At 42.0% G+C, this 27,868-nt stretch overlaps 1 protein-coding gene across 1 annotated transcript in view; it reads right to left on the bottom strand.

The window, feature by feature from the left end:
- The window catches only part of LOC148016634 (5'-methylthioadenosine nucleosidase-like), a 65,678-nt gene that overhangs the window by 23,531 nt on the left and 14,279 nt on the right, over positions 1–27,868 (bottom strand). Inside the window, exons 4-5 of the mRNA XM_087664604.1 lie at positions 17,876–17,967; positions 16,592–16,698 (exon numbers count right to left, since the gene is read on the bottom strand). Coding sequence (XP_087520730.1) covers positions 16,592–16,698; positions 17,876–17,967 — 199 coding nt within the window. The remainder of the gene's footprint in view (positions 1–16,591; positions 16,699–17,875; positions 17,968–27,868) is intronic.

The raw sequence follows: 27,868 nt of genomic DNA, 5'->3' as shown, positions 1-27,868 counted from the left end.
AACTCCGCACGAGCATTGGAAGAGAGTTTGGACTCATCCCTCACCGAGGGCATATTAATCTCCTCCATCACCAATCCTGCCAAATCATAAGACTCTAAAGTGGCCAACATCATCACCCGCCATATGCGGCAATTATCACCATCAAGCTTTTGATCTGTTGGAAGAGCCGATAGGGCAGACACCTTCCTGTCCATGATCGCATGGAACTCCAAATCAGTCTCTGTAGACATATTGACCTGCAATACCTGCACAAACGCAAAAGTAGCCCCCTCTGACTGTGAAAACGCAGCCTTCTAGGACCGATTCCTCTGTTGCCCAAACCTTCTCCACTGGAGGTGATGAAAAGGTAAAATCTGCAATGGAAGGCCTCAAATGCAGCCCTCCTCCCCTTCAAACACCAATAACTTGCAGCAAATTCACCGATTAGACTCCTTTTCCGCACGCCCACGCTTGCTTCAGCCTTGATCCGATGCGCAGCCTTCCCGCTCGCCCTCGAAACCTGGAAATGCAGCCTTGTGTCACACTGAAATCTCCTATTCAGATAGGTTCAGACCTCAATCAGTCCATCTTCACCACTCTGATACCATGTCAAAGTGCAACGATGCGGAAGCGTAGGACAAAGACTGAGAGAGAGAGAGAAGAGAGAGAGAGAAAAGGAGACTGTAAACGCAAAAAATATGCGGTGTAGTATGCTATATAAGAGTGTAGAAATACACAAGGGGGCAAAGGAAATATCTGTGCATGTCTCCAACTCGATGACTTCGATCTCCGTCAGCCCGAGCACAGCTTGTCTCAGCCAACAAATCTCAAGATCAGAATCTGAAATCACTGAATAATGTACAAACAATGTGCTGGAGGACTGCTATATAAAACAGAAATAAAAGGCATAAAATAAACATGTCGACTGCAATAAAATAATGCCTAAAAAAACAGTCCGACTGCACTGCAGGCTGCCACATGGCACCTGCGCAGTCTGCAGCTTGTCCAAGGGATGACTTAAATGCTAACAAAAGAGAGGGAGCAAACTCAACTCCAAGTCAAAGAAGCTTATCTTTGTGGGCTACAACATGACCACGAAGGGGTATCAACTCTATGACCCAAAGAAAAGAAAAACCGAGGTAAGCAAGGATATGATCTTTGATGAGGCTTCAACCACCGAAGATCTTGTTGATGGTTCTAACTTCTTCTTGTACAAGTGGTTCTTCGTCAACAACTCTTTCTCACTCCCTTTGGGGTGAGGCGGTGGCTACTACAGTTCACATCCGCAACCAATCTCCTACCTCCACGTTACACAATATGCCTCCCTACGAGGCTTTCTTTGGAAAGAAGCCTTCCGTTTCCCATCTTCGCATCTTTGGGTGCAATGATTTTGTCGATGTGGATAAGAAGAAGAGAGGGGGAAAACTCGACCACGGATATGATCTTCGATGAGGCTTCAGCCTCTAAAGATCTTGTTGGTGGTTCTTGTGCAAGTGGTTCTTCATCAACAACTTACCCTCCCTTCCCCCCCCCCCCAAAAAAAACACCAACAACCCCTCCCTCTCCATCCAAGTTACCTATATACACTCCTCTGCTTACGACTCTTTCCCCTCCTCCATCTCCGCCTGCTTCCCTTCCTCCTTTGATGGCTCCTTCATCTTCTACTACTACATCTTTGGGTATTCCTATTCCATCCCCATCCCCTCAAGTTTTTATGGGGGTGTTAAGCCATCAAAAGGAGAGCTTTCCTCTTCGAATGAGAAGGATTTACCTTCACCTAGTGAGGGGGGGTCTATCTCCCAGACATGTATATTGCACGTACGAGAGACTACTTAGTCTCCTTCGAAGTAGGATAAACCTATCACCATTCCTAGGTGGTATTGGCGACTTATGCAAGAATCAAGTGTTTCTATGATCCCTTCATGCCCACATAGATCACCTAAATTACAAGCCTAGCGAGATAGTTCACTTTGTGTGAACTATGCCCTTAAACAAATTCTTTAAGATCATGAGTCTACAATAGTTGATGAGGCTCTTGCATAGGATATCTAGAATCATGCTATGTAGGAGCAGCTCAATTCTATTGAGCGTAACCAGACTTGAGAGTTGGTTTCACATCTACAAAAGCGGCGGGTCAATGGTGTGCATTGGATCTATAAGACCAAGTTCTTGGCTGATGGATCCTTGGAAAAGCATAAGGCTAAGTGTGTTGCCAAGAGATTTGCACAAAAGGCATGGTTAGATTATGTGGAGACTTTCGTACCTACAGCTCAGATGTCTCCTATATGAGCGACCTTGGCTCTTGCAGCCCATCACCACTAGTTGGCCTTTCAAATGGATGTGAAATCTGCCTTTTTGAACAACATCCTAGAGGAAGAGATTTATGCCTCATAGCCTTTTAGTTTTCTTATACAATGGAAGGAGGATCATGTTTACAAGTTGCGGAAGGCCCTCTATTGCCTAAAGCCTGAAGCAAGCTCCTAGGGCTTGGTATCGGAGGATTAATTGATTCTTTTTATAGAGTAGCTTCCATTCATTAGATCATGATGCCAACCTTTATTATAAGGTTGTAGGTGACAAGTGTGTACTCGTCCTCTTGTATGTGGATGACTTGATTATCACAAGGAGTGACTCATAGAAGGTTGATCAGACTCAAGAGCTCTTGAGATATGAGTTGGACATGATGGATCTAGGGATCCTACACTTCTTTCTGGGCTTGGAGATCTATCAAATGGCATGTGGCATCTTCATATCCCAACACAAGTACATCTCCGAGTTACTTTCAAAGTTTTGTATGGTAGAGTGTCACCCTATTTCTTGCCCCATGGACCCAAAGTCCAAGCTTTTGGCTATTAGAGATCCCCTTCTAGATGCTACTCATTATAGGTGCCTTGTTGGTTCCTTCATCTGGCTTATTCATACTTGGCCGAACATTTCCTCTATGGTGGCATTGCTATCTTATTTTATGAAGGCTCCTACTCAAGCTCATTTAAGAGCCACTTTGTGCGTTGTGCACTATTTACAAGGGACTTGATCCTACAGGATCATGTAGGGAGAGGGGAGTCACTCATTTTGGATGGAGTGACTCAGATTGGGCAGGTGATGTGGATTTGAGATGATCCACTACAGGTTATGCTTTTTCCATTGGATCGAGAGCTATATCATGGAGCAGTAAGAAGCAGCCTACTATGGTGCCTTGTTTGATAGAGTTCAAGTATCGTGCCCTATTCTACACCTATGGAGGCCGTTGGCTCCGTCAAATGTTGGAGATTGGCTTTCCGTATATAAGACCCACTCAGCTGTGCATAGATAACCAGAGTGTCTTAGCTCAAGCAAAGAACCTCATATTTCATGTCATAAGAAGCACATAGGGGTTCAGTATCATTATGTACGGGAATGGATTGTGGATTCTGAGTTAGCAGTGGCCTACTGTCCTATGGCAGACAATGCGACGGATCTCTTCACGAAGCCTTTGCCCAAGGCTTCTATACTTCATCACATGAGATTGTTGGGTCTTCAAACACTCCCGTGATTTGAGAGGGGATGTTAGCATGCCTTATTCCATGATTTGAGAGGGGATGTTAGCATGCCTTATTTAGTCTATCAATCTATCGTCTCTTGGTTGTGAGCCCTAGTCAAAGTCTAACAAGGGCATAGGAGCTTGGATTGTGTCTTCATTCATTTCAGTGTGCACTTCCAATGTTTCTCAAGCATTTCATAGCCTGTATTGCCCTACCAGGTGTTGTCCAAACCCAAACTATTGCGATTTTTCCTGAACCTGCCAGGTCATCACTTTTCAATACATTACAAGCAGTCATACTGCATTTATTGCAGTTGGCCGGGATTGATAGGTTGGCCAGGTCAGCAATCAGCTGACAGTTTGCAGCAGTCTTCTCCGCCTCCATCAAGGACTGCAGGCTGCATACTCTTTGTCTTTGTCACCATCACAAGTGCTATCAACATTTTTCAGCCTGATCCAGTGTCCTAATTGACACTTTGGGCTACATGCAGGGACCGATCAGTCCACTTGCATTCAGCATTTATCTCAAATTCAGTGCAGAGTTCTATCCAAAGGTTGCTACAAGAGTCTATCAATGATCCTATCCTCCACACCCACAAGCTGCAAGCACGGATGCCCCTCACAAGCCTAGAGGACAAGGAACAATGTTCTCTTTTTGCACCTCAACTACTTTTTGGGCACATAAAGGAGACACTATGTGTAGAGAGCTCTTCTAAATACACTAGCTGCGCATCTCAAGGGACTAAATCTGCAGCCTCCATGACCACTATGGGAGGGATCTTTCATGTCCTAAGGAGGTGATGGGACTCGCCTCTAACTTCTACAAACAACTTTTTCAACGGGAGATGGTTTCAACTTGGGTGACGCAATGCAAGTATTAGGATTAGGACTACATCCCACCCCTAGCTCATACTCATAATAATAGAGCCATAGATCTTGGCCAAATGGTAACAAATCACAATCCTTTGGCAGTTCATGGGGATCACAAGGTTTCCCCTTCCAAAAGCAGCATAAAGCTATACTCAATCCAATTGTCAAGAAACCCCTCATATTAGAGCCAATGTAACATGTGTTGAGATATCGAGCTCCACTCATGATATGCCAGGGTGACCGTTGTGCATTTATGTCACCGACTTGTTAGCTGTAGATACGGTTGGTACACTGCCCATGAATAATAGCTAGATTACAGCTATCCTTATCTACTCTAGTTCGTGGCTCAGTTAGTATGCCACCTTAGTTAGTTGAGTTTGATTTGAGACCCATATATAGGGTTCTTCTATTTCTATGTACTTGAGTTCTTTTTGGCTTACACAACTAAGAAGATGAAAATTGTTTTCAGCCTCCACCTGTGTGTGTATTCTCCCATTGTGCAAGCAAGAAAGCTACAAGTGAGACTCCTTCCTTCTCTCCCACAATCTTGACAAGGTATCAGAGCCTGGTTCGTGGTAAGGAGCTCAAGAAAGCAAACCAAGTTCGCGGTGTTCTGGTAAGAGGACCAGTGTTGCTTTCATTTTTCGAGTTTGGGAGCAAGTCTCTGCAGGTAGCACAGCCGGAAAGTGCAAGAGTGCATTGTCTCTGATTGAGACGCCCTTCGCAGTGTAGAAAGAGAGCAGTATATGCTGCGAGAAGAAGCTTTAGCCCTCCGTTGCCCTGTTTTTTTTATTCGAGGCCATTTTAGGGCCTGTTTTGGAGGCGGAAATTTTCCGCATACACTCAGAAAAATGCCCTGTTTTATGCTGTGTCTGTTCTACAGGTCGGTGAAAAGTTACTGTAGAAATTGCATCGTATGCCTGTGCACAAAGACATTGGGAGTTACAAAATCATCCTTGTTACCTGTTGATACAAAATTGTCACTAAGAAGTGACTGTGTGGTCAAATACCACTTTCATCAGTTTTGCAGATTTGCCCTTGTGAGGCTAAAGTTATGTTCTTTGCAGTGACAGAATTTTTTACAGTGTTTCTCTTTCACAAATTGTCACTGAAAAACTTGACAAGAACAACTTCCAAGCATGGAAGTTTAGAATGACGAATTTCCTTATGGGAAAAAGATATTGGAAATTCGTTGCAGGAAATGAAGAAGAACCAATTCTTCCTGATGTTCCCAATCAACAACAAATGCAAGCATTTAAAGGATGGCATAAGAGAGCCGGAAAAGTTATACATTGGCTGTCTATCAGTATTTCAAACTCTATGATTGTGCATATTCAAGATGCAAGTATGCCAAAGGAGGCATGGGATACTTTGTCAAAAATGTATAGTACAAATACGCAAGCCAGGAAAATGCAGCTCAAGCAAGAGTTACACAATGTGCAAAGAGAAAGTATGAGCATCAATGACTACCACATGAAGGTAAAGAAGATTGCAGATGCACTTGCTTCCATTGGGTCGCCAGTGGAAGATGATGATTTAGTTTCTGTGACCTTGAATGGTCTAGGAAAGGATTATGCACAGTTCCGAACATCCATTTCCGTCCATGAAAGATTTCCTGATTTTGAGGAGTTGATTGCTCTTCTAATTTCTGAGGAGCAGAGAAATGGTGGTGCATCTTCATCAGGAGGAACTTCAAAAGAAATTGTCTTCTACTTAAATGCTGGAAGAGGTAGAGGCAGAGATAGAGAAGGCCGATCTGGAGACCGTGGTAGAAATCAAAATATGCAACAAACTCAAGAAAACCAGTCCTATGGAGGAGGACGTGGTAACTCTAGAGGCAAGGGGAGCCAAAGAGATCGTGGTGGATGGCAAAGAGGCCAAAATGCAAACAACAATGTTGAATGCTACTACTGTGGTAAAATGGGTCATATAGCTAAAAATTGCTATAAAAAGCAGAATGACATCATGAATGGAAATTTGCAACAAGGGAATTATGCATCTTCTAGTAGACAGGGTGATGATAGAAATGAGCATTTGTTTATGGTATAGCACATGACCAATTCTGTGACAAGTGCAAAAGAAAGCAACAATGTATAGTATGTTGACTCATGTTAGAAATGCGGGATCTAGAGCATGACATAACCGGAAGCTATGGAGGATGGAAGGAGAAGTGTAGACTCATGATGGAATGGACACTGTTTGTTACACAAGTGAATTAGGTTCCAAGATTGAGACTTGGACTCATAAACACAATCTTGTGTATGTGGACAATGACATTGACACTTTACTGAAATGAAAAGAGTACTATCATTACATTAAGAAAGGAAGCAAGTACAATGCTTTATAGGAAAGTAGGAAACTGCAGTAGGCACTATTGTGCATATGGGATAAGTTAGCCTGCATATCCTTAACCCTGAGATTCCATACAAAGAGGCTGTTTGAGCGTGATTGCTGATTCTCAACACCCCTCCTCAATCACAACTAGAAAAGGCACAAAGTGTGTAGAGGCTATAATGAGAACCACCTGCAAAGTGTGGGCATACCACACACATGGCAGAACACCAGAGGCTGTTGCAGAAAAAGCTAAGTGTGGGTACCATAAACATGGTGGACATCCAGAGGCTGTAACAGGGGCCTCACAAAGTGTACAGGGACTGTAATGCCAAGTTACATAAGGAGTTTACAAAGCTTATGGCAGGAAACATTAGGGCAAGGAAAATACAAGGCTATTAAAACAGTCTATCAGAATTATGAGAGTACAAGGACTGATGAGTCTTGTCCTTCCGATCCTGGTGGTCTTCATCTTCATCTTCCTTTGCTTCATTTTCTTCTTCTTCTTTGACTGCGACTAGATAGGCCTTTTGGGATCTCTTTCTTGCGTGGCAGAACTTCTCGGTGTGTCCGGTCCTTTTGCAGAAGTCACAAAAGAGCTGATCTTTCTTGCCTTTGTATCTGTTGCCAACATATAATGCATGCTCATCTCTAGAGGTACTTGGTTCTTCTTTAGTTTTTAGCTTCTTTTCTTCTTCTAACAGTGATGCCTGGATATCAACAAGTTCAGGATTTGGCATGTTGATTAAAGTTGTTGATACGTTATTATATTCAGGAGGCAAGCTCTTAAGTAGAACACCGATGCAAACATCTTCATCCATTTTAATGTTGATTCCTGCAAGTTGGGTTAGGAGTCCTTCCATGTAATTAAGATGTGTGGCAAGTGATGTGCTGGACTTCATTTCAAGCCTGAAGAATTCAATTAGGAGACCATACTTTGATGATTTAGATTGTGCACCGAACAGGGTGTCAAGTCTTTTCCATGTATCCTGTGAGGTCTCACAGTTATCCACGTGATGGATATAACTGTCATCTAGCTCCAATTTGATAATGGCCTGGTTGAAGAGTTATGGAAGCTCCAAGAAAGGTAGGTCCTGTTTGGCTATGGCAGACACAGAACAGAGATTTGGGATTTTCACAATGCTGAGCTCTAGATGGTCCAATGTCCTGGATTGATGTGATACAGAGAAGCTTTATGAGTTGGGGAATACTTTTCCAGAAGGAAGCTGTAAGAGATTTGACCTGTGGAGTGAGATATAAGCAGTTCAATCTGATAGGGTGCTGCTGGCTATGGCTGCCATGGAAGCTTCAGTGAGAGTAGAGTTGGGAGATGAAGTCATGAGCTGACATTGAGCTGGATGGAGGTTCAGAAGAATCAAGAGAGGCTAGAGAAGCAATGCCATGCCCAACTGGGACCTGATACCATGTTAGAAATGCGGGATCTAGAGCATGACATAACCGGAAGCTATGGAGGATGGAAGGAGAAGTGTAGACTCATGATGGAATGGACACTGTTTGTTACACAAGTGAATTAGGTTTCAAGATTGAGACTTGGACTCATAAACACAATCTTGTGTATGTGGACAATGACATTGACACTTTACTGAAATGAAAAGAGTACTATCATTACATTAAGAAAGGAAGCAAGTACAATGCTTTATAGGAAAGTAGGAAACTGCAGTAGGCACTATTGTGCATATGGGATAAGTTAGCCTGCATATCCTTGACCCTGAGATTTCATACAAAGAGGCTGTTTGAGTGTGATTGCTGATTCTCAACAACTCAGGTGCATCAAACCACATGACAGGTCATGCAGAATGAATACAGGACGCAAAGAAAATGGAAAAACCAGGATTTGTGGAGACTGGTGATGATACTGCACATCCTATTGTGCAGATTGGAAAAATTCCTTTGTCTATGCAAGATGGGAAAAAGAAATACTTGTCGGATGTATTTCATATCCCGAATATCACCAAGAATATGGTTTCTGTTGGTCAAATGGTTAAGCAAGGCTTGCAGGGCTTGCAGGGCAGATTTAATTCTCATGGATGCTTTGTTGAGGATATGAAAAATAAAGATCGCTTGATAGCAAAAGGAAAGAAAAATGGTAGAATGTTTACGTTGGATGTAGACATGCCTAAATTGAGTGTAGCAATGCTTGCACATGGAACCGATGTAGTTACAGATATTGATATCTGGCATAAACGCATTGGTCATGTTAATGTACAACGACTTAAATCAATGCATGCCCAAAATATTGTTGCAGGATTGCCTAAATTTAAGGTTGCAGAAATGCATAAGGTATGTGAAGCTTGTCAATTTGAAAAACCGGCAAGGAAACCATTTCCTAGACATGTTCAAGAAAGTAAGAAGCCATTGGAATTAATCCACTCTGATGTGTGGACTACTAAAGCTGCATCTATTGGAGGCTGTCATTATTTTGTCACTTTTATTGATGACTATAGCAAAAAAGTTTGGGTGTATTTTATGAAAAAGAAAAGTAAAATGTTTCAGCATTTCAAAACTCTCAAAGCTATGGTTGAAAAAGAAGCAAGCTTGCAAATAAAATACTTAAGGTCAGATGGAGGGGAAGGGTAGTTTGCAAGGTTCCTGCAGGAGCATGGCATAAAGCAGCAATATTCATGCAGTCATATCCCACAACAAAATGGAATTGCAAAAAGGAAAAACAGGCACATTGGAGAGATATCTCGTGCCATGCTCAACGAAAAAGACTTGCCAAATTTTTACTGGGCTGAAGTAGTTGCTACAGCAGTCTACATAATGAACAGGACTTCCACTGCAGCAATACATGGGATGACTCCAGAGGAGAGGTATACTGGTAGGAAACCAGATATTTCTCATTTGAAGATTTTTTGTTACATTGCTTATGTTCATGTGCCAGATGAGTTGAGATCCAAGTTGGATCCAAAAGCTGAGAAGTGCATCTTTATTGGTTACTCTCTGCAGTAGAAGGGTATAGATGCTATAACCCTTCTACTCGTAAGTTTATAGTGAGCAGAGATGTTTTTGATAAGATGAGTAGCTGGTATAAACCAGTAAATATGATTGATGATGTAGATACACAAAATGGTAATGATGCACAGAATTCACAGCAGCAGTCACAAAATATTAGTGGACCTGGAGTATCCTCTAGCAGTGGTTCACATTCTTCGCCATGGACAGGCAGATTGAGATCAGGAGAATCTCCTCAAAACAATGCAGATAGTGGTATGCAAGTTTCACGAAAAGGAAAAGAGAAGGTAGATCAGCCCATGTTTGATGTGAATGCAGGTCACTCTTATGTGGATGGTGAATCCAGTGGCTCAGAACAGAGCATTCATGATGAGTTGGGTATTCCTTCTATTGTTACACCTGGAGTAAGGAAGACCAAGGATGTTTTGAGAGCACCCGGGAGTGAACCTACTTTGCGCAAGTCTACCAGAGCTAGGTATCCTATGGATAGGCTAAAATATGATGGATTTACAGCCATTCACTATGCCTACATGGTCAAAGTGATGCAGAAACCAAAACCTACTTCTTTTGAGCAAGCCATGGGAAAAGAAAAATGGAAGAAAGCCATGGATGAAGAAATGGATGCCTTGGAAGCAAATGCTACATGGAAATTGGTACCTTTGCCTAAAGATAAGAATGCAATTGGTTATAAGTGGGTTTATAAGGTGAAGCACAATGCAGATGGTTCTATGAATAGATACAAGGTAAGATTAGTAGTCAAGGGGTATGCACAAACATATGGCATTGATTATGAAGAAACATTCAGTCCGGTTGCAAGGATGGCAACCGTAAGAGCTGTCATTGCTATGGCTACATCAAAGGAATGATCTTTACATCAAATGGATGTAAAAAATGCCTTCTTGCATGGTGATTTGCAAGAAGATGTATATATGGAGCAACCACCAGATTATATGCATGCTGTTCATCCTGAGTTTATTTGCAAGTTGAAGAAAGCCTTGTATGGCTTGAAGCAAACACCTAGAGCATGGCCTGACAAGATAGGACAGTATCTTGTCACTATTGGCTTTCAGATTTCCAAGGCAGATTTTTCACTTTATGTGAGAGAAACAGAGAAAGATATTATGCTGCTTGTCATTTATATTGATGATTTGATTATCACAGGTGATAGTGATGAAGATATCCTTTATGTGAAAATGCTATTGAAGTAAAAGTTTGAGATGAAGGATTTAGGAGAGCTGCGTTATTTCTTGGGCATTGAGGTGATTAGATCACCAAGTGGGATACGGCTCTTGCAGAGGCAATATGGATTGGACATGTTGTCAAAATATGGGATGACAGGCTGTAAGCCTATTTCAGTTTCTTTGGAGCAGAATATAAAGCTGAGTGCAGATGCAGGTGAGCTTCTCGAAGACCCTACTATGTACAGACGCATAGCAGGAAGTTTGATTTATATGGCTATTACCAGGCCAGATTTGAGCTATATTGTTGGATTGGTAAGTCAATTTATGCAGGCTCCAAGGAAACCACATTTGGATGCGGCTAGACGCATACTCAGGTATGTGAAGTCCACATTGCAGTATGGACTATTTCATGAGACTGGGGTTCAAATACAGTTGCATGGATACACTGATGCTGATTAGGCTGGTAGTATTTCTGATAGATGATCTACTAGTGGATATGTGTTCTCTTTTGGAAGTGCTACAGTCACTTGGAGCAGCAAGAAACAACCTACAGTTGCCTTGTCGAGCACAGAGGCTGAGTACAAGGGTGCAGCAATGGCTGCATGTGAGGTAACTTGGTTGCATAAGCTACTTTATGATATGCATCAGCCTACAGATGGGCCAGTTGTCATTTATTGTGACAACATGAGCAGTATACACTTGACAAATAACCCAGTCTATCATACTAGAACAAAGCACATTGAGGTGCATTATCACTATGTGCGGGAGAGGGTTTTACTAGGTCTTATTGATCTAGTTTATGTCAACACAGAGAATCAGGTAGCTGACATATTCACGAAGACATTGGGCGCAGAGAAGCTGCGCAAGTTCAGAGACCTGCTTGGTGTGCAGGAATTGGGATTGAGCTCGAGGGGGAGTATTGAGATATCGAGCTCCACTCGTGATATGCCAGGGTAACCGTTGTGCATTTACGTCACCGACTTGTTAGCTGTAGATGCGGTTGGTACATCGCCCATGAATAATAGCTAGATGACAGCTATCCTTATCTACTCTAGTTCGTGGCTCAGTTAGTATGCCACCTTAGTTAGTTGAGTTTGGTTTGAGACCCATATATAGGGTTCTTCTATTTCTATATACTTGAGTTCTTTTTGGCTTACACAACTAAGAAGAGGAAAATTGTTTTCAGCCTCCACCTGTGTGTATATTCCCCCATTATGCAAGTAGGAAAGCTACAAGTGAGACTCCTTCCTTCTCTCCCACAATCTTGACAACATGAGCACATGACAAGTGCTCAACTACTAAGCTATCCTAGTCATGGGCTTTCCTTGTCTACAATATATCATCCATGATCATCTCCATTGTAAAAAAGCATGTTATCTAACTAGCCTAGATGTGACTTGTGCATGTCTAAGTACATCATATCATAGTCATGCAATGCCTTGCATACGATGCATGAGTTGGGTGACCCTCTCTCCTAGAATATCCGCCAAGCCCTCTTATGCCCTATCCCAAGAATAGTTGGTAGAATTCTATCTCAACCTTGGTCAAGTAGTTATACTTCTTTCTTTGCACAAGACATTGAAGGAGCATCCTGTGAGAGTGTGCAACGGAATAGAATCACAAACACAAAGAGAAAAGGAGAGGAGAAGAGAAAGCAAAAAGAGAAGAATGAACTACACTAAACAATGAAGGAAAGTTGAATACAATGAGGATTAATCAATCGCTGCATGCAGCCCAAGGCATCTATGAGGACAAACAAAGAGTATGCAACCTACAAACCACAAAGGAGACGGAGAAGACTGCAGCCACCTGATAGAGCACTTGCAAGAGACAAAATGAGGTGATCTGCCCACAAACTGCCGACTGTTATATGTAGCAAAAAACTCAAAAAACTGGCCAATTGCTGCAACCAATTGCATTTAATGCAGCCACAAAATGCTGACCTAGCAATTGCAGCATCTCGAGCACACTGTAGCTGACTGCAACCATGCACAGTGTGAGTACACATAAGCCAACTGAGAGAAGAAATGCATGCTCTCAATAGAGCTGCCTCCTCCATCAAAACACATGACAGACATGTCAAAGCTCCTAATGTCCCCATCTGATTCAGACTAAAGCTCACAAGCAGGAGATGACAATGCATGACAAACATGGCTGCTAACACCACCTCTTAGATCTTGGATGTGGTTGAAGGCCGAAGAAGAGGCAAATCCAAGGGTCACAAGAAGGGTGCCAATGCCAATGAAGTTCGTCAATGGAGACCACTGATAAAGAAGGTCCTCGTGATCCTAGGGATCCCCCAACGAAACACTAGGGGCCAAAGAATCCACAGCCACACCACCAATATCGTCTCCCTTTAGAAGGGATGGGAGGTACAAGGAAACCACTGAAGGAGATGGTGGGGAATGGAATGAAACATGTGGGATAGATGGTGCACAAGCAGAAACAAATGCAGCAATAGACAACTGCCTTAGAGGACCCTACATAAGAGAAGGGAAATGGAGCCTATAGAGCTCTCTCTTTTACCGACTTGCCACTAAAATAGCTCCTAAAGAAGAATCCTTAATAATGAGAATGGCCTATTTGGTGAAGTCAACCCAAGTACCAAGTCTAGTAAGGCCATGAACAGAGAGGAGTGAAAGGCCTAAGTCTAGAACACGTAGGGCTTCTGAAATGGAGCTCGAAGAATGGTTTAGCAATAGCAACAAAGTACCAATACCACTAATAGGCACCGAACAAATGTCACCAACAGTAACACGACCCTCAGATGGAGGAAGATCCTGTAACACATCTCCTCATGGAGTCATATGACTCGAACAACCGCTATCAATAAGACAAGGCCTCGTGGAAGGCAAGGCATCCACTAAAGAGGGCTCCTTCAATGCATAAATATGAAGAAACACAAACCCATGGTTAATAATTCATGTAGAGGTAGAGAAATGCTCCCATACGAAGGTGAGGATACGTCTTCCAACATTTTTCTTTGGGATGCGTCCCCTTCCTATAGTGTGGGAATCTAGGCTTCTCTAAATCTATGTCACAACCTAAAGAATTCTCCTAGTTCTCCTTCTTGAGCTTGGCCTTTGTTTTCTCCTTCTTCTTCTTCCCCCCTCCCATACCTATAATAAAAGCTTTCGTGGAGCTGGATCCATCGGCTCCAACCTCTTTGTGACGTTCATCATGCTCCAAGACAAGGGGGGCCAACTCCTCCCATTAAAGAGTCTCTCAAGTCCTCAATGTAAAAAGGCTTGTGTAGAAGATATCGTACTATGAAGATGGCAACCGAGTCAAAATAATCATGGCCATATCCTTTGAAGATATCATCCTGCCAAGGGAGGCAAGCTCATCCCTCATGTCCTCTAGTCGATTGATGTGATCCTTCATGAAAGGAGAATCATCAACAGCAAGCATCCATAATTTCTTCCAAAGAGTAATCTGATGGTACAAAGAAGCAAGCTTTGTCCACACTTTTATTGCCTGCTACAACATGCATACATGCACTAGGACAAATCCTAAAAGCTCATAAAGAGGAAAAATCGAATTTTAGAATTGAGCCTATCCCATAGGACTACACGATCCATTGTCAATTTGACTCTAGGATCCTCCATGGGACGAGGAATAGGGTGGGTAACAAACTCCCAAAGATCAAAGGTGTCAAGGATACATTCTACCTTGTAGGACCAAAGCGAAAAATTTGATCCATCCAAACGATCTTCTTTGTGGAGAGAAGGAAGAACACGCACCTGCACTAATGATGCCATCATAGGCATCCTAGGGCTAGAAGGACGAGCCCTATGGGAAACATAAATAGAGGGGAAAGGAGACAGCTGCTCCAATCTATGTGACCTAGCAAGAGGGTTGCCATTCAAAACGGGGCTAGGACCTCCATTCTTCGCAATGATCACACCATCTCTCAGAGGGAGTATGAATAGAAACTTCATCTGAGTCATCAAAGCCTTCTAAAGGGTGATAAGACATCTTCGTCTAACCTACAAATACACAATAGGAGAGCCTAAATGGAGGGAAAATCAGCAACACCTACAAGAAAAGAGTTGTGGATTGCCTAACTTGTCAAAAACAACCATCCAATGCAAAAAAATTGTGTTTACAGCAGCAAACAGCAGGCTGAAATTTGAGTTTTCAGCAATAGGGTGGTCTTCTCTTTGACTCGAAACTCTGTGTCCTCACATAGGCACTGATACCATGTGAGAGTTTCGGCACATCTACAAGAGACAGAATGAAGTGATCTGCCCATTGACTGCCAACTGCTATATATAACAGAAAACTCAAAAAATTGGCAGACTGTTGCAGCCGAGTGCATGAAATGCAGTCCGACTGCATTTCATGCAGCCACAAAACGCTGAGGTTGCAATTGCAGGCAGTCCAGGGCTAATCACAGGCATCTCGAGTAAATTGAGGTTGATCACAGCCAACTAGGGCTGAACAGGTAGAAAATGCACAATGTGAACAAACCTAAGCCAACTAAGAGAAGAGATGCATGCTCTGAATAGAGCTGCTTCCTCTGTCAAAACACGTGACAGACATGCCAGAGCTCCTAATGTCCCCGTCTGACTCAGAGTGAGGCTCACAGGCAAGAGATGACAATGCATGGCATGACTACTAAAACACCCTCACCTAGTTATCTGCAGAAATAGGGGAAGTTTTCCGTTGTGATTGGGCTCGTGTATCAGGATTCACCAACCCACTGTTCTGAACAGTTGCACAATGCATAGGCATGCCCTTGGAGGTTTTATATGTGAGAATGAGTCATCTGCAAAGGTGTGCAATGCATCTTTGAAGACTCTTGTAAGCTCTTCCAAAGAGCTGTACGGATAAATATCACATAACCCCTCGAGACTATACTGTTATATACACTCATGTCTTGTGTAAAGCAGTATCTCTGTATGTACATGCATGTTGGGTGAAAAACTGTCACAATCAGCAGGCCGTTGAGAAAGAAAGGTGTGCTTTGTCTACAGCTGTTTCAATAGGTCCACCCGAGATGGAGAAGCCCTGTATTAAGGTTGGACAAACCAGTACAGGTGTGCATTCCCTAATGAAAGAAAATGTCTCCTATATTCAGTAACATCCCATGTATCCTAGGTGGTTCTTTGCAACCCCACATCATTAACTGCTAGCTCATAGTACATGACTTCATTAGAGATATACGGTCATATTGATTTAGGATTGTGCATGCACACCTAGTTTTTAATATCCCATCGATTCCCCATTTCTGTTCCCTCTGCCTCTCCCTTCCTGTTCTGTCATTCTCAGGTCCCCATTCAATGTTGCAATGGATTATATATTAGCATGCAGCGTCTTTAGCTTTCAAAGATGTCAAAAACTACATAATTTTTAGCTGGTTGGCGAAATGGTAAATTCATAAATTGAAAATAAATTCAAGACGTACTAATTGGTCTTAGCAACTCTCATCTGTGTGACTGAATCCTATCTTTTCCTCTCAAATAAGACTAAGGCCTAGGTTTTGCTCATACCATAAAAAGAGTTCTCTGCCTGATGTTAACCCTTGTTTAACCTAATACAGTGCATCTTAATCTCTGAACTTCCCTGTATAAGGAACCAAACCTTACACCCACAAGAGCGATACCTTTCTTTTGCTACTTTGCTCCAAGAATACTCATATAACAAGCAAATTAATCATATCAACTGCACATATTATCCACCTACAAAACCCACATGGATATTTTGATGTATCTCAACATTTAAATGCTTTCACCTTGAATCCACCAGCTGTTCCCATATTAATAATCAGATCTGGATGTAGAGCTTGGATGGAAGCATAAGTCACTAGAGCAGAAGGTACAGTCCCCACATTGTCAACACCTACAAAAACCCACTAAATATTTAAGTAATGGCCCACAACGACGCTATCATAATGACAACATAGTTAGAACTCAGGAGAGCCATAAAGCAAACAGTAAGAGGAACGTCAGCTCCTTTGTGGAGGAAAAAAAATGTTCCTTTTTTTATTAAGAGGGAGCCTTTTTTTCTTTTGAAGAGGAAGTGGTGAAGATGGAGTTGGGCGCTAGAGAAAGAGATATGACAAGATAGAAAAGATCAACAATAACATCTGCAAAGCCATTCACAAACCAAGGATTGCATATATAAATCCCATTTTCTTGGACCCTTTGTTTTCCCCCATCAGGACCAAATGTTTACTACAAGAATAGAACACCATATAGACACCAAGCTTTATTAAAAAGCCTCCTTGTCGCAAGTAATGGCTAATATGCAGCTGCAGGGGTGGCCAAAAGAATATAATTGCTATCTATGGCACAGTAAGACAACAGTGCCCTACCTAGCCAAAGCTCATTTATATAGACCTAATAGCAACATTTTTTACAAACATAATCATAGGTGGACAAATTAACTTGCTTTTGTGCTGCATGGCATCAAAAGAGAGAGTACAGTTCTCCAAGTCTGTTTGGTAAAGTTAAGCAATGTTGGACAAAGATCAGAAATTATGCTCAACAAGGCAACAAGTTGATTACATTCCTTTTAAGCACCTTGTAAATTGAAACCTGATTCTTTTACCCACTGTACCTTTGTTAGCATTGGTTGTAGGGGCATGCTATTGTAATGTTTGGAGTGCATCTTGGGTAAATCAAATAAATTAGATCAAGTTCTCTGGTACACGTTTTCACTTTCTCCCTTGCTTTTCTCTTGTTTTTTATTCTTCCAACAATCATCTTGTTGCACTTGGAGATATCAAAAACATAGACATATAATTTTCAGTTTTTTTGGTTCATTTGTAAGAAGCCAATGATGATTACAGGCAATGGTAACACACACCCCATGTATCCTTCTTATCCTATTCTTGGGCAGAAAACAAATACATTCTTTAACTCTTTAATTAACTCTTGTAAAATAAGACAATTTATGAGGACATTGCTCTATATTCCTCTACATCTCAAAACACACAGTGCCAGTGACCTCATAGTTTCTGATGCAACTGTACACATAACTGCATGCTTGTTTGCAGAAATCATTGATAGCTCACCAAAAATCATGCACTTTCCAGGTACTACAACATTGACATGCAATCCTTGATATATTCCGTGGTACCTAACCCAGGGAACACCTTGCGGAAACCTGCCAGCAACAAAGCTTGAGAATTTCTTGAAACCTCTCTCCCTCTCCCTCCCTCCCTCTTTTTTTTTTCATAATGCGGAATTATATTAATCACACGAGAAGTACAAGAGTCACAACAGCGTAGTAGAAGAAACTGTTGTATGCCAAGAAACTGAATCCTACCAAGGGAGAAGGCCAACATGCTAAACAAGATCCAACTGCTAGTGGAGAAGACCCTTCAGCCTAGTGACATGACTTAGAATCCCAAAGGAGGAACCAAAGATGAAGGCATTCTAGGTGACCCAGTTGTGCCAACATCCCCAGAATGTAAGAAAATGAAATAATATCTTCATATGTGGCTGCATAGGAGTGGGATATTTCACCTTGCCAAAGACCCAATCAAAGAGCAGTAAAGGTCCTCAACAGCTCTCTAAATGTCAGATAGGAGGGACCAGATCTTCTTGGCTAATGGGCATAAAGTAAATCTGCAGCAGGAAGATTCCACACTAGTAGTACAAAAGAAACAGTTGCCATGAGAGATATGGTACCTACAAAGGGCCGATGCAAGGGGCAAACCACCAATCAACATTCTCCAAAGAAAGATTTTGCATTTGAATGGAGTCTTATTGAACCACCCTTCCAAAATAGCTAGTTTCCACAAGATCCTACTTTTATTGAGTTCCCAAGCAACATTAGTCCTGGGTCACCAACCAATGATAATCCCTAATCAAGAGGTGGTAAGGATGGTGGACCAAAGCACCCTCCAAACACAATCAACCCGCAAGTCTCCAACCATGCCAAGGATGTGCAAGAGTGTGCAATGGAAGAGGAACATGAAAAAAGAGAGAGAAGGGAAGAGGAAAACTGCAATGAAAGAAGAGAATGGAAGAAGAAAATCTGCATTGAACTCCAAAAGAATGCTGAATACAAAGAGGGCTGATCAGCCCTTGCATGCAGCCCAAGGCATCAATGAGGGCATCAGATTAGGCAGATGACGGAAGGAAGCACCAGAAGATGGAGGAGTGTGCCAAAACCTCCAAAGGATGATTCACCAACCAACTAAGGGACAGGCTATAAATAGCCAAATAACCCGAAAACTGGCCGACCTGATCAATGGGATGATAAATATGTTGGCCGACTAGTATATACTAATAAAATATTCTAGAAAGTGCAAATCACCTACATAAATATTGGTCATCCCATCCCAACCAATGTGAATGCAATCTAGACCCACCGATAAAGAAATGCAGTAAGCTGGAAAATAACCAGCCAATGTGAGCACACCTAAAACCAAATGAAAAAGAAATGAATGCTCTAAATATGTTGGGAATAAAGGCCTCGTGCCTTTAAATGTGCTCGGGTGTAAACACACCCTTCGCACTTGTACTTACACATATATATCTATCTAAAAACCTAAAGGTACACTCTCGTCATTGTACCTACAAACGTGCTCACTCTCTGCTCTGCTCTGTCTCACTCTCTCTATCTCTCTGTGCACAACGAACACCTACTGTCTCGATCTTTGTGTCGGACCCATCTCAACAAACTCGTATCAGAGCCGGCAGGAGACAGCTCAGGTGTTGCAGGAGTCCCAAGTGGACACGACGAGTCTCAATAGGTAGTCAATTACGAGCGGCAGTCGCTAGCAGGCAATAGTCGCAGGTAGTGAGGATAGTCGACAATTGTTTGCAAGCACCGTCGGCAGACAGCAAACTGTCGATGGTGTGAGTTTGTTAGCAGGCGACGGACAGCAGCTGACGTGCAACCAAAGGGCAGCACAAGCAACGTCTACAAGCGACGTTGCAGACCAAACGACGACAGGGCACACGGGCACCAAACACGCCATGCCAGCGATCAAGCGCCAGCGCGAGGCATCACGGGACAGTAGTCGGGCAAGCGACTCACCTAGACGTGGGTCAACAAACCCCCGTCACATCCTTTTTTTTCAAATCTTGAGTTTGCTTTTACCTCCTCTCCTCCGGGTGTTCGCACGCGCAAGCACAGTGTGCAAATCTGTGCAGGTTTAGGCCCAAAAATTTGGGGCTTTTCCTGAATTTGGGGATCTCAACGCAGAATTCGACAATCTGACTCAGAAATTGCAAAGTCAGTGCACATTTGCCAGGGAATTTTGGGGCTTTTCATATTTTAGTGAATTCTTTCAATTTCACTGAAATTAGTGCACGAAGGACTTGGAAAATTTGGGGATTTGTCCAGATTTGGTGCGAGCAAGATGCAATAGTGATATTTGTCTCAAAAATTGCAGGAATTTGTGACATTTTGTCCCCGACATTTGGGGCTTTTCATGTAAGTGCACAAATTGGGCTGAAATTTACCCAATTTCTTGACATTGATGCACATTGGACCCCGTGCAATTTGGGGCTTTTGTAGTTTGGGCAAAATCTGTGCATTTGTAGTTTGAGCAAAATCTGTGCAGCATTTGGTCATTTTATGTACATGCAGGTTGAATTCCACGCAATTTGGACATCAACACTTTGTGAAATTTGGGGATTTTGCTGAAATTGCTCTATTTTGGCAAAATTGGCATGTTCTATGCATGACAAAGAAAATGCAGATGTGTGTTTGATGTTTTTTAGCACAAAATTTTGGGACTTTTGACCATTCGTGTCAAATTTTATACCTGTGGGCACATGTACAACAGAAATTGCAACTAAAATTTTGGGATTTCTCATGTAATGTGATGTATATGCCGTTGGAACAGCTATAATCAGTTGTGGAATGCTGTAGCACATGGTTTGGTGCTTCTGAAAATTTAATTACAGATCTGAAATCTGTGCTTCTACGTGGTTATTTATTGCTAGTTGGTACTTGTTTGTACCTTGGTCACTTGGGTGACAGTTTTGGGCCTGCATTTGCTGTTTTTTGGTCACATTTGGGCTAAGAATCATTGCTGGCAGTAATGACAGTAGTAATCTAATGCACATAAAGAAGCTTGAAGGAGCACACAACTTTGCAGTTTGGCAAAAACAATGCTACAATATCCTCTTGCAAAAAAAGCAAGCAAAGCCAATCAAAACCAAAGGGGCAAAGCCTGCAGACATGGAACAGGACGATTGGGATGAGTTAAATGAGCTTGCACGCTCAACCATAGAGCTATCGATTTCTAATGCCTTGCTGTTCAACATTAAAGGTTTGGATTCTGCATATGCTATTTGGACTAGATTGGAAGAACTGTATGCACAGAAGAGTGCTGCAACCAAAGTGTATTGGCTGAAAAGCTTATGGATTTGCGTATGAAAGAGGGTCCAGCAATGTCTACTCACTTGAGTGAGTTTAACTCCATTTTCAGCCAGCTGGTTGCCTTGAAGTTCATGATTGATGAGGAATTTAAGGCTACTTTCTTGCTTTGCACTCTACCAGAGAGTTGGGATACATTCAGGACTCCTATGAGCAATTTTAATGTAATCCTTTTGTATGTTGATGTAGAGAGTGCTCTACTTATGAAAGAGATGAATCAACAAAACAATGCATCCAGTAAGTCTTCCAGTGCTTTGCATACTAGGAGCAGATCACAGCAAAAGGGCAAATATGATAGCAAGGAACGCAGTAAATCACGTGGCAAAGATGTTGAATGTCATCATTATGGCAAGAAGGGTCACTTTAAACGTGATTGCTACAAATGGAAGAAAGAGAAAGGAAAAGGCAAGAAGACAAATGATAGCAAGGAAGAGAAGGACAATCAACTTAAGAAGAGGAGTGTCAAAATTGAAGAGGTGAATGTAGTCACTCATGACAGTGATAGTGGGAGTGATATACTCTTTGAGTCTTCACACTTTGGTACACATGCTTTACTTGCAGATACGGATAATGACATGCATACCTGGATTCGCGATTCATGTGCTTCCTTTCATGTCACCCCTCATCGCGAGTGGTTCTCCACCTATACAGGGGGTCAACATGGTGTTGTCCATCTTGGGGACAACTATGCATGTGAGATTGTAGATATTGGCAATGTGCAGTTACAATTTCAGCATGACTCTGTCTTTACACTTCAACATGTACGGCATGTACCTCAGCTCAAGAAGAGCTTGATTAGCACAGGGCAACTAGATGATGATGGTTTTCATATCACCTTTGGTGATGGAAAATGGAAGATCTAGAAGGGATCTAGGGTTATTGCTAGAGATTGCAAAAGTGATACTTTGTATCCACTTCATGTATCTAGTGTGCATGACCATGTTATTGCCGTGATCGAGAAGCCAACCGTTTCTTTGTGGTATGGCCGGTTGGGACACATGAGTCAAACACGAATGAAAGTGCTTTCTCGTTTGGGTTACTTGCCTTGTCTTCGTTATGCTGATTTTGAGCACTGTGATCATTGTATTTATGGCAAACATACACATACGTCTCATAAAAAGTCTCTTTCTTTAAAATCTTCTCCTCTAGAGTTAGCACATTCGGATGTATGTCAAATGCCAGGATTATCTTTAGGGAAAAAAAAATGTTTTGTCACCTTTGTCGATGATGCTACACGGAAAGTATGGGCTTACCCTATTCATAGCAAGTATGAAGTGCTTGACAAGTTTAAAAATTTCTTGGCATTGGCTGAAAATCAAACAAATAAGACACTTAAGTGTCTTCGCTCTGATAATGCAGAGCGTATGAATCGGACTATACAGGATAAGGTCTGTACGATGCTATCTCATGCTGCATTATCCCATGGTTTTTAGGCAAAGGCTGTTATCACAGCCGTTCACTTAATAAATCGGTCACCAAACAGGTCTTTTGGGGGGGGAGGGGGGGAAGTTCCCCAAGAAGCGTGGTTAGGCAAGCCACCTTCATATACTCACATGAAAATGTTTAGCTGTGAGACTTTTGTGCACATTCGTAAAGAAAAACGCAGCAAACTTGAGCCAAAGTCCCGTAAATGCATTTTCCTAGGATATGGTGACGAGGGTGAAATGGGGTATAGATTGTAGGATCCCAAGAAAAAGAAAGTGGTACGCAGCAATGATGTTATCTTCCAGGAAGATCGCATGCATAAACAGCCCAAAAAGTCTGAGGAGGTCCGTAGGGTTGTATTCCGGGAATAAATATCTTTTGGACAGCAAAATGTGCCCGCTATACAGCAGCAAATACCTGCTGTAAATGAACCTGTAAATGCAGAAAATGATGTTGGAAATGATCAACCAGCTATTGCCCATGATAATCAGCCACTACATGTGCAGGAACAGCCAAGACAGCAAGCTGTTAATGCTGATTTGCAGGCTGAAATGCCAGGACAGCATGCTGAAAATGAAAATTTGCGAGAACAGCCAACAAACAATGTTTATTGGGTTAGGAGATCGTCTAGTGCTACTAGACAACCTGACAGATTTGTTCCTGGTGCAAATAATGTGGCTGATTATGTTATGTTAATAGACTGTGGTGAATCATCTTGCTTCAAGGAAGCAATGGACAAACAGGACAGCAAGAAATGGTATAAAGCCATGTTGCAAGAGATAGAATCTCTTGAGAAAAATGGCACTTGGGACTTGGTGCACTTGCCTAAAGGGCAGAAAACACTTCCATGCAAATGGGCTTATAAGATGAAGGTCACTTCTAGTTCCTCACCAAAGTACAAAGCAAGATTGGTTCCAAAGGGGTACAAGCAAAAGCATGAATTGACTTTAATGAGATTTTCTCTCCTGTAGTCAAGATGACTACATTGAGAACCATTTTGGGCTTGGTTGCAGTTGAGGATATGGAACTCATACAGATGGATGTAAAGACTGCATTTTTACATGGTGATCTGTATGAGGACATATATATGCAGCAGCCTGAAGAGTTTGTTGAACAAGGGAAAGAGAAGATGGTATGTAAACTCAAAAGGAGTTTGTATGGGCTGAAACAAGCACCAAGAGAATGGTATTATAAGTTTGATACATTCATATATAGTCTCAAGGCTTTTATAGAAGTCGAGTGAATCACTGCTTGTATACCAAAAAGGCAACAGATGGCAGCCTGATTATCTTGGTTTTGTATATTGATGACATACTGATTGCTGGCAGGGATACTCATGCCTTGGAATCACTGAAGCAAAGTCTTCATAGCAGCTTTGACATGAAGAATCTTGGTGATGTGAATCACATTCTTGGCATACGAATACTCAAAGATAGATCAAAAGGCTTACTCTATCTATCTCAACAGGAGTATATCTCCAAGGTTTTGCAGCGTTTCAATATGAAAGGGGGGAAAACGATAGGGGTTCCATTGCCTCCATATGTGAAACTCAGTGCATAGGACAGCTCTACATCTGATGATGAGAAGGCTGAAATGGCCAAGATACAGCTATTGGCAGTTTGATATATGCTATGGTTGCTACACGTCCTGACATTGCCTTTGCAGTGGGAGTGGCTAGTAGATACATGGCAACCCCTCGCAAGAAGCATTGGGATGCAGTGAAAGGTATTATGAGATACCTCAAAGCCACAAAGGAGTTGTGCATCTATTTTGGGAAGCAGAAGGCATCTGTTGTTGGCTTTACGGATGCAGACTATACTGGTCATGCAGATTGCAGGAAGTCCACTTCTGGGTATGTGTTTATCTTCACAGAAGGAGCAATCTCTTGGATCTCCAGGCTACAAAAGTGTGTTGCATTGTCTACTACAAAGGCAGAGTATGTGACTGCCACTGAGGCATGCAAGGAGGCTTTATGGCTTTCACGTCTAGTGGGAGAGCTTGGCATCTCAAAGTTACCTGTTCTCCATTGTGATAGTCAGAGTGCTATCATGCTAGCACGGAATCCTATCTTTCATGCAAAGACAAAGCACGTACAGGTGAAGTACCACTTCATTAGAGATGTACTTGACAGCAAGAGCATTGAGCTTGTCAAAGTACATACAAATGATAATCTTGCAGACCTTCTCACGAAGGGTCTTCCAACAGAGCAGTTTGCTCATTGCCAACAGATGATGGAAGTTGGATAGATATATATATTTCAGCTTTGTACATACCTAGACTTAGCTGATTCTTTTCTCCTCTTCAAGCACATTGCCTTTAGGTGGAAAGTTGTTGGGAATAAAGGCCTCGTGCTTTTAAATGTGCTCGGGTGTAAACACACCCTTAGCACTTGTACTTACACATATATATCTATCTAAAAACCTAAAGGTACACTCTCGTCATTATACCTACAAACGTGCTCACTCTACTCTGCTCTCTCTCTCTCTCTCTCTCTCTCTCTCTCTCTCTCTCTCTCCCCATGCACAACGAACATCTGCTGTCTCAATCTTTGTGTCGGACCCATCTCAACAAAATAGAGCAACTTCCTCTATCAAAACACATGGCAAACAGAGTGCCAAAGCTCCTAATGTCCCCGTCTAACTCAAACTGAGGCTCACAGGCAAGAAATGACTATGTAAGACACATATGACTGCTACCAAGATGATTTGAATCAAGAGTGAAAAAGGGCTGTCGATCCTACAAATGTGTTGAGATCATGTTCCACAAATCATAGTACCTATAAGGAATACGAAAAACCCATCCGACTATGCAAAAAGTCACACTACGAGGTGAGAGAGTCGCACTACAATAGAAACCAAACCCAAACATGCCATCCAATTAAATTTGGAGTGCTCATCTTGTTCTCCTTTCCAAGAGCAACCAAGACACAACCAACAACTCAATCTGCAAGGAGTTAGCATGTAATCTTTCTTTGGAGAATGTTGGATGGCATGCCTTTGACTCCAAGTTCAATTGGATAGCAGGGCTTCTAAAGGACAACATTCCATGAGCATACCAAATAGGTCAAAAGAACAAAAGAAGTCCAATAGCTAGGAGTCAATGTCCATGTGCCACCATGAACCCTGAATTTTAGAATTCCTATGCGCAACTCCTTGGTCTTCAAGGAAAAAAAGAATAGTAGAGACCTAAGTTGATGACCCGCACACATGGCTTGAAACAATGACCAACAAAAGGTAACCATGTGAGTGTAGACATCCAAACATAGTTGCCAAGAAACGTGTTTTCTACATGTAGGAAACATTAGAAATGACCCAATGTTTTTGAAACATAGGAAACAATTGAATTAAAATTTTGTCCTTCAAGATTACAGTCAACCCAATTTTGCATGTTGGATCAAATCTAGCACATTTAGTAGCAGCTTTCATAATTCATGTGACACATCACACTTTGATGTCCTATAGAGACATGGATTGTTATTGCTATTTTGAATGATTGTAATCATATATTTGAGCAGTTTTTAAACTATGGTATTATTGCTCTCTTATACTCGTGAAATCTAGATGATGAATCATGGAGTACATGTACTAAGTATGTAAATTGTTGGTCAATTGGTTGTTCGCTTAGATTTTCTATGCAATGCTAAATCATGCTCAATGTGTGTTCTATTGTGGCCCATGAGACTTGAAGTGTATTACACAAATTAAATTTCAATAATTTTCATCTCAAATGAAACCCGTTTCGTACATTTTAGGAAATTTTAGTAAAACCTTTGAAACCCATTTCATACTTCATGTTTCTGAACCCCCTGGCAACAATGCATTCAAAACAGCCCTACTACCCATGCTTTTTAAAGTGTAGACATGGCTCTATGAAATCCAAGAAATATCAGCCACAAAATTCTTTTAGTTTTGTCATTATGTGGCTATATACAGCTCAGCCCCCACACTTGACAAATCACTTCATTTTGCACGCTTTGCAAATTGCACTCTCCGTCTCCGATACTCTCAAACTTTGGTGCTGCCATTATCATCACCAGCCTGATCTGGTGCCCTCATTAATGCCATGGGCTATGTGCAAGGACTAATTAATTCATTCCCTTTTGTATCAACATTCTTCTTCAATCAGTGCAGCATTCTTCCTACATCTCTCTCTCTCTCTCTCTCTCTCTCTCTCTCTCTCTCTCTCTCTCTCTCTCTCTCTCTGTGTTTCTCTTCTGTTGCGCACTCGCATGGCATCATCGCCTAAAGTGAGGACACAGCTTAGAGATCTATTGTGGAGGAGATTCCCAATCACAAAACGTAGATGCTACAACTTGCCTTTGCTGCAAACATGGCCATATCTGAAGGATTTTTGCAAAGGCGATATCATCTAGAAGCCAATCCTCAGCTTTCTGGCAGGGGTAGTAGCATTCACTGTGAAGTCGTCAATATCCACTACCAAGCGGCAGCATTTATTGCCCAATTGATGGCTTCTACAGCCCATTGTCAACTTTCTATAGGCAACAGCACCCTTCGTGCAAGGGACATCCCTCTGGTGGTAGATATTGTGTACACGTGGCACATCTACATCCACTATACCTAATTGCTTCTTGTCTTGTATGTTGTTTCCATCAAAAAACAGTTTTCCATGTGATTGCAGAATCAAAGATGTCTTACCAATTTACAAGCTTTGATAACTAAGGGGAGAATGTTCTTTCCAAACACTTTTGAGTAGAGACGCAATTATCACTAGTATCGTCAGTAGGAAGAGTCTCCTATTTGAAACCGTCCCCCTTCTATTCATCTATCACAGAAGGCTCCATCCAAAGTGAAGGTGCCTTCCTTGATACCCTCGGAGAAAGTGCCTATTCTACCTTCGTTACCCAAAGAAGACAAACTACATGATTCAAACTGTTCATTGTGGTCATGTAAGGTTGAGTGCATACTCGACACCTTCTCTTGAGCTAAAACACGCTTTACAACTTATTGGCATTTTTAAAAAGCCCCAAAACATGCTTAATTAAAGAAAATGCAAAATTAGTGTACGATTTGAGAGAGTTTCAATGGTCCCCCAAAACCCTAATTTTTTGGGGCACCCTTCAACATCTATAAATAGACACACTACCCACCATTCAACCTCATCCTTTGGTGCAGGTTTCTCACTCTACCGTGCAGATTTCAACCATCAGCCATCTACCATCTACTATCCAACCATCACCAACTGCAGCCCATCACTATCCAGCCCTAGGTGGTTTGTTCTCAGC

The sequence above is a fragment of the Lygodium microphyllum genome, chromosome 23, assembly GCF_053477565.2.
Source record: "Lygodium microphyllum isolate KBCC chromosome 23, Lygodium_microphyllum_v1.1.10, whole genome shotgun sequence".
NCBI classification, from domain to species: Eukaryota; Viridiplantae; Streptophyta; class Polypodiopsida; order Schizaeales; family Lygodiaceae; genus Lygodium; species Lygodium microphyllum.
Note: the sequence above shows the minus strand (reverse complement) of the source record. Positions and strands in the feature narration are given on the sequence as shown.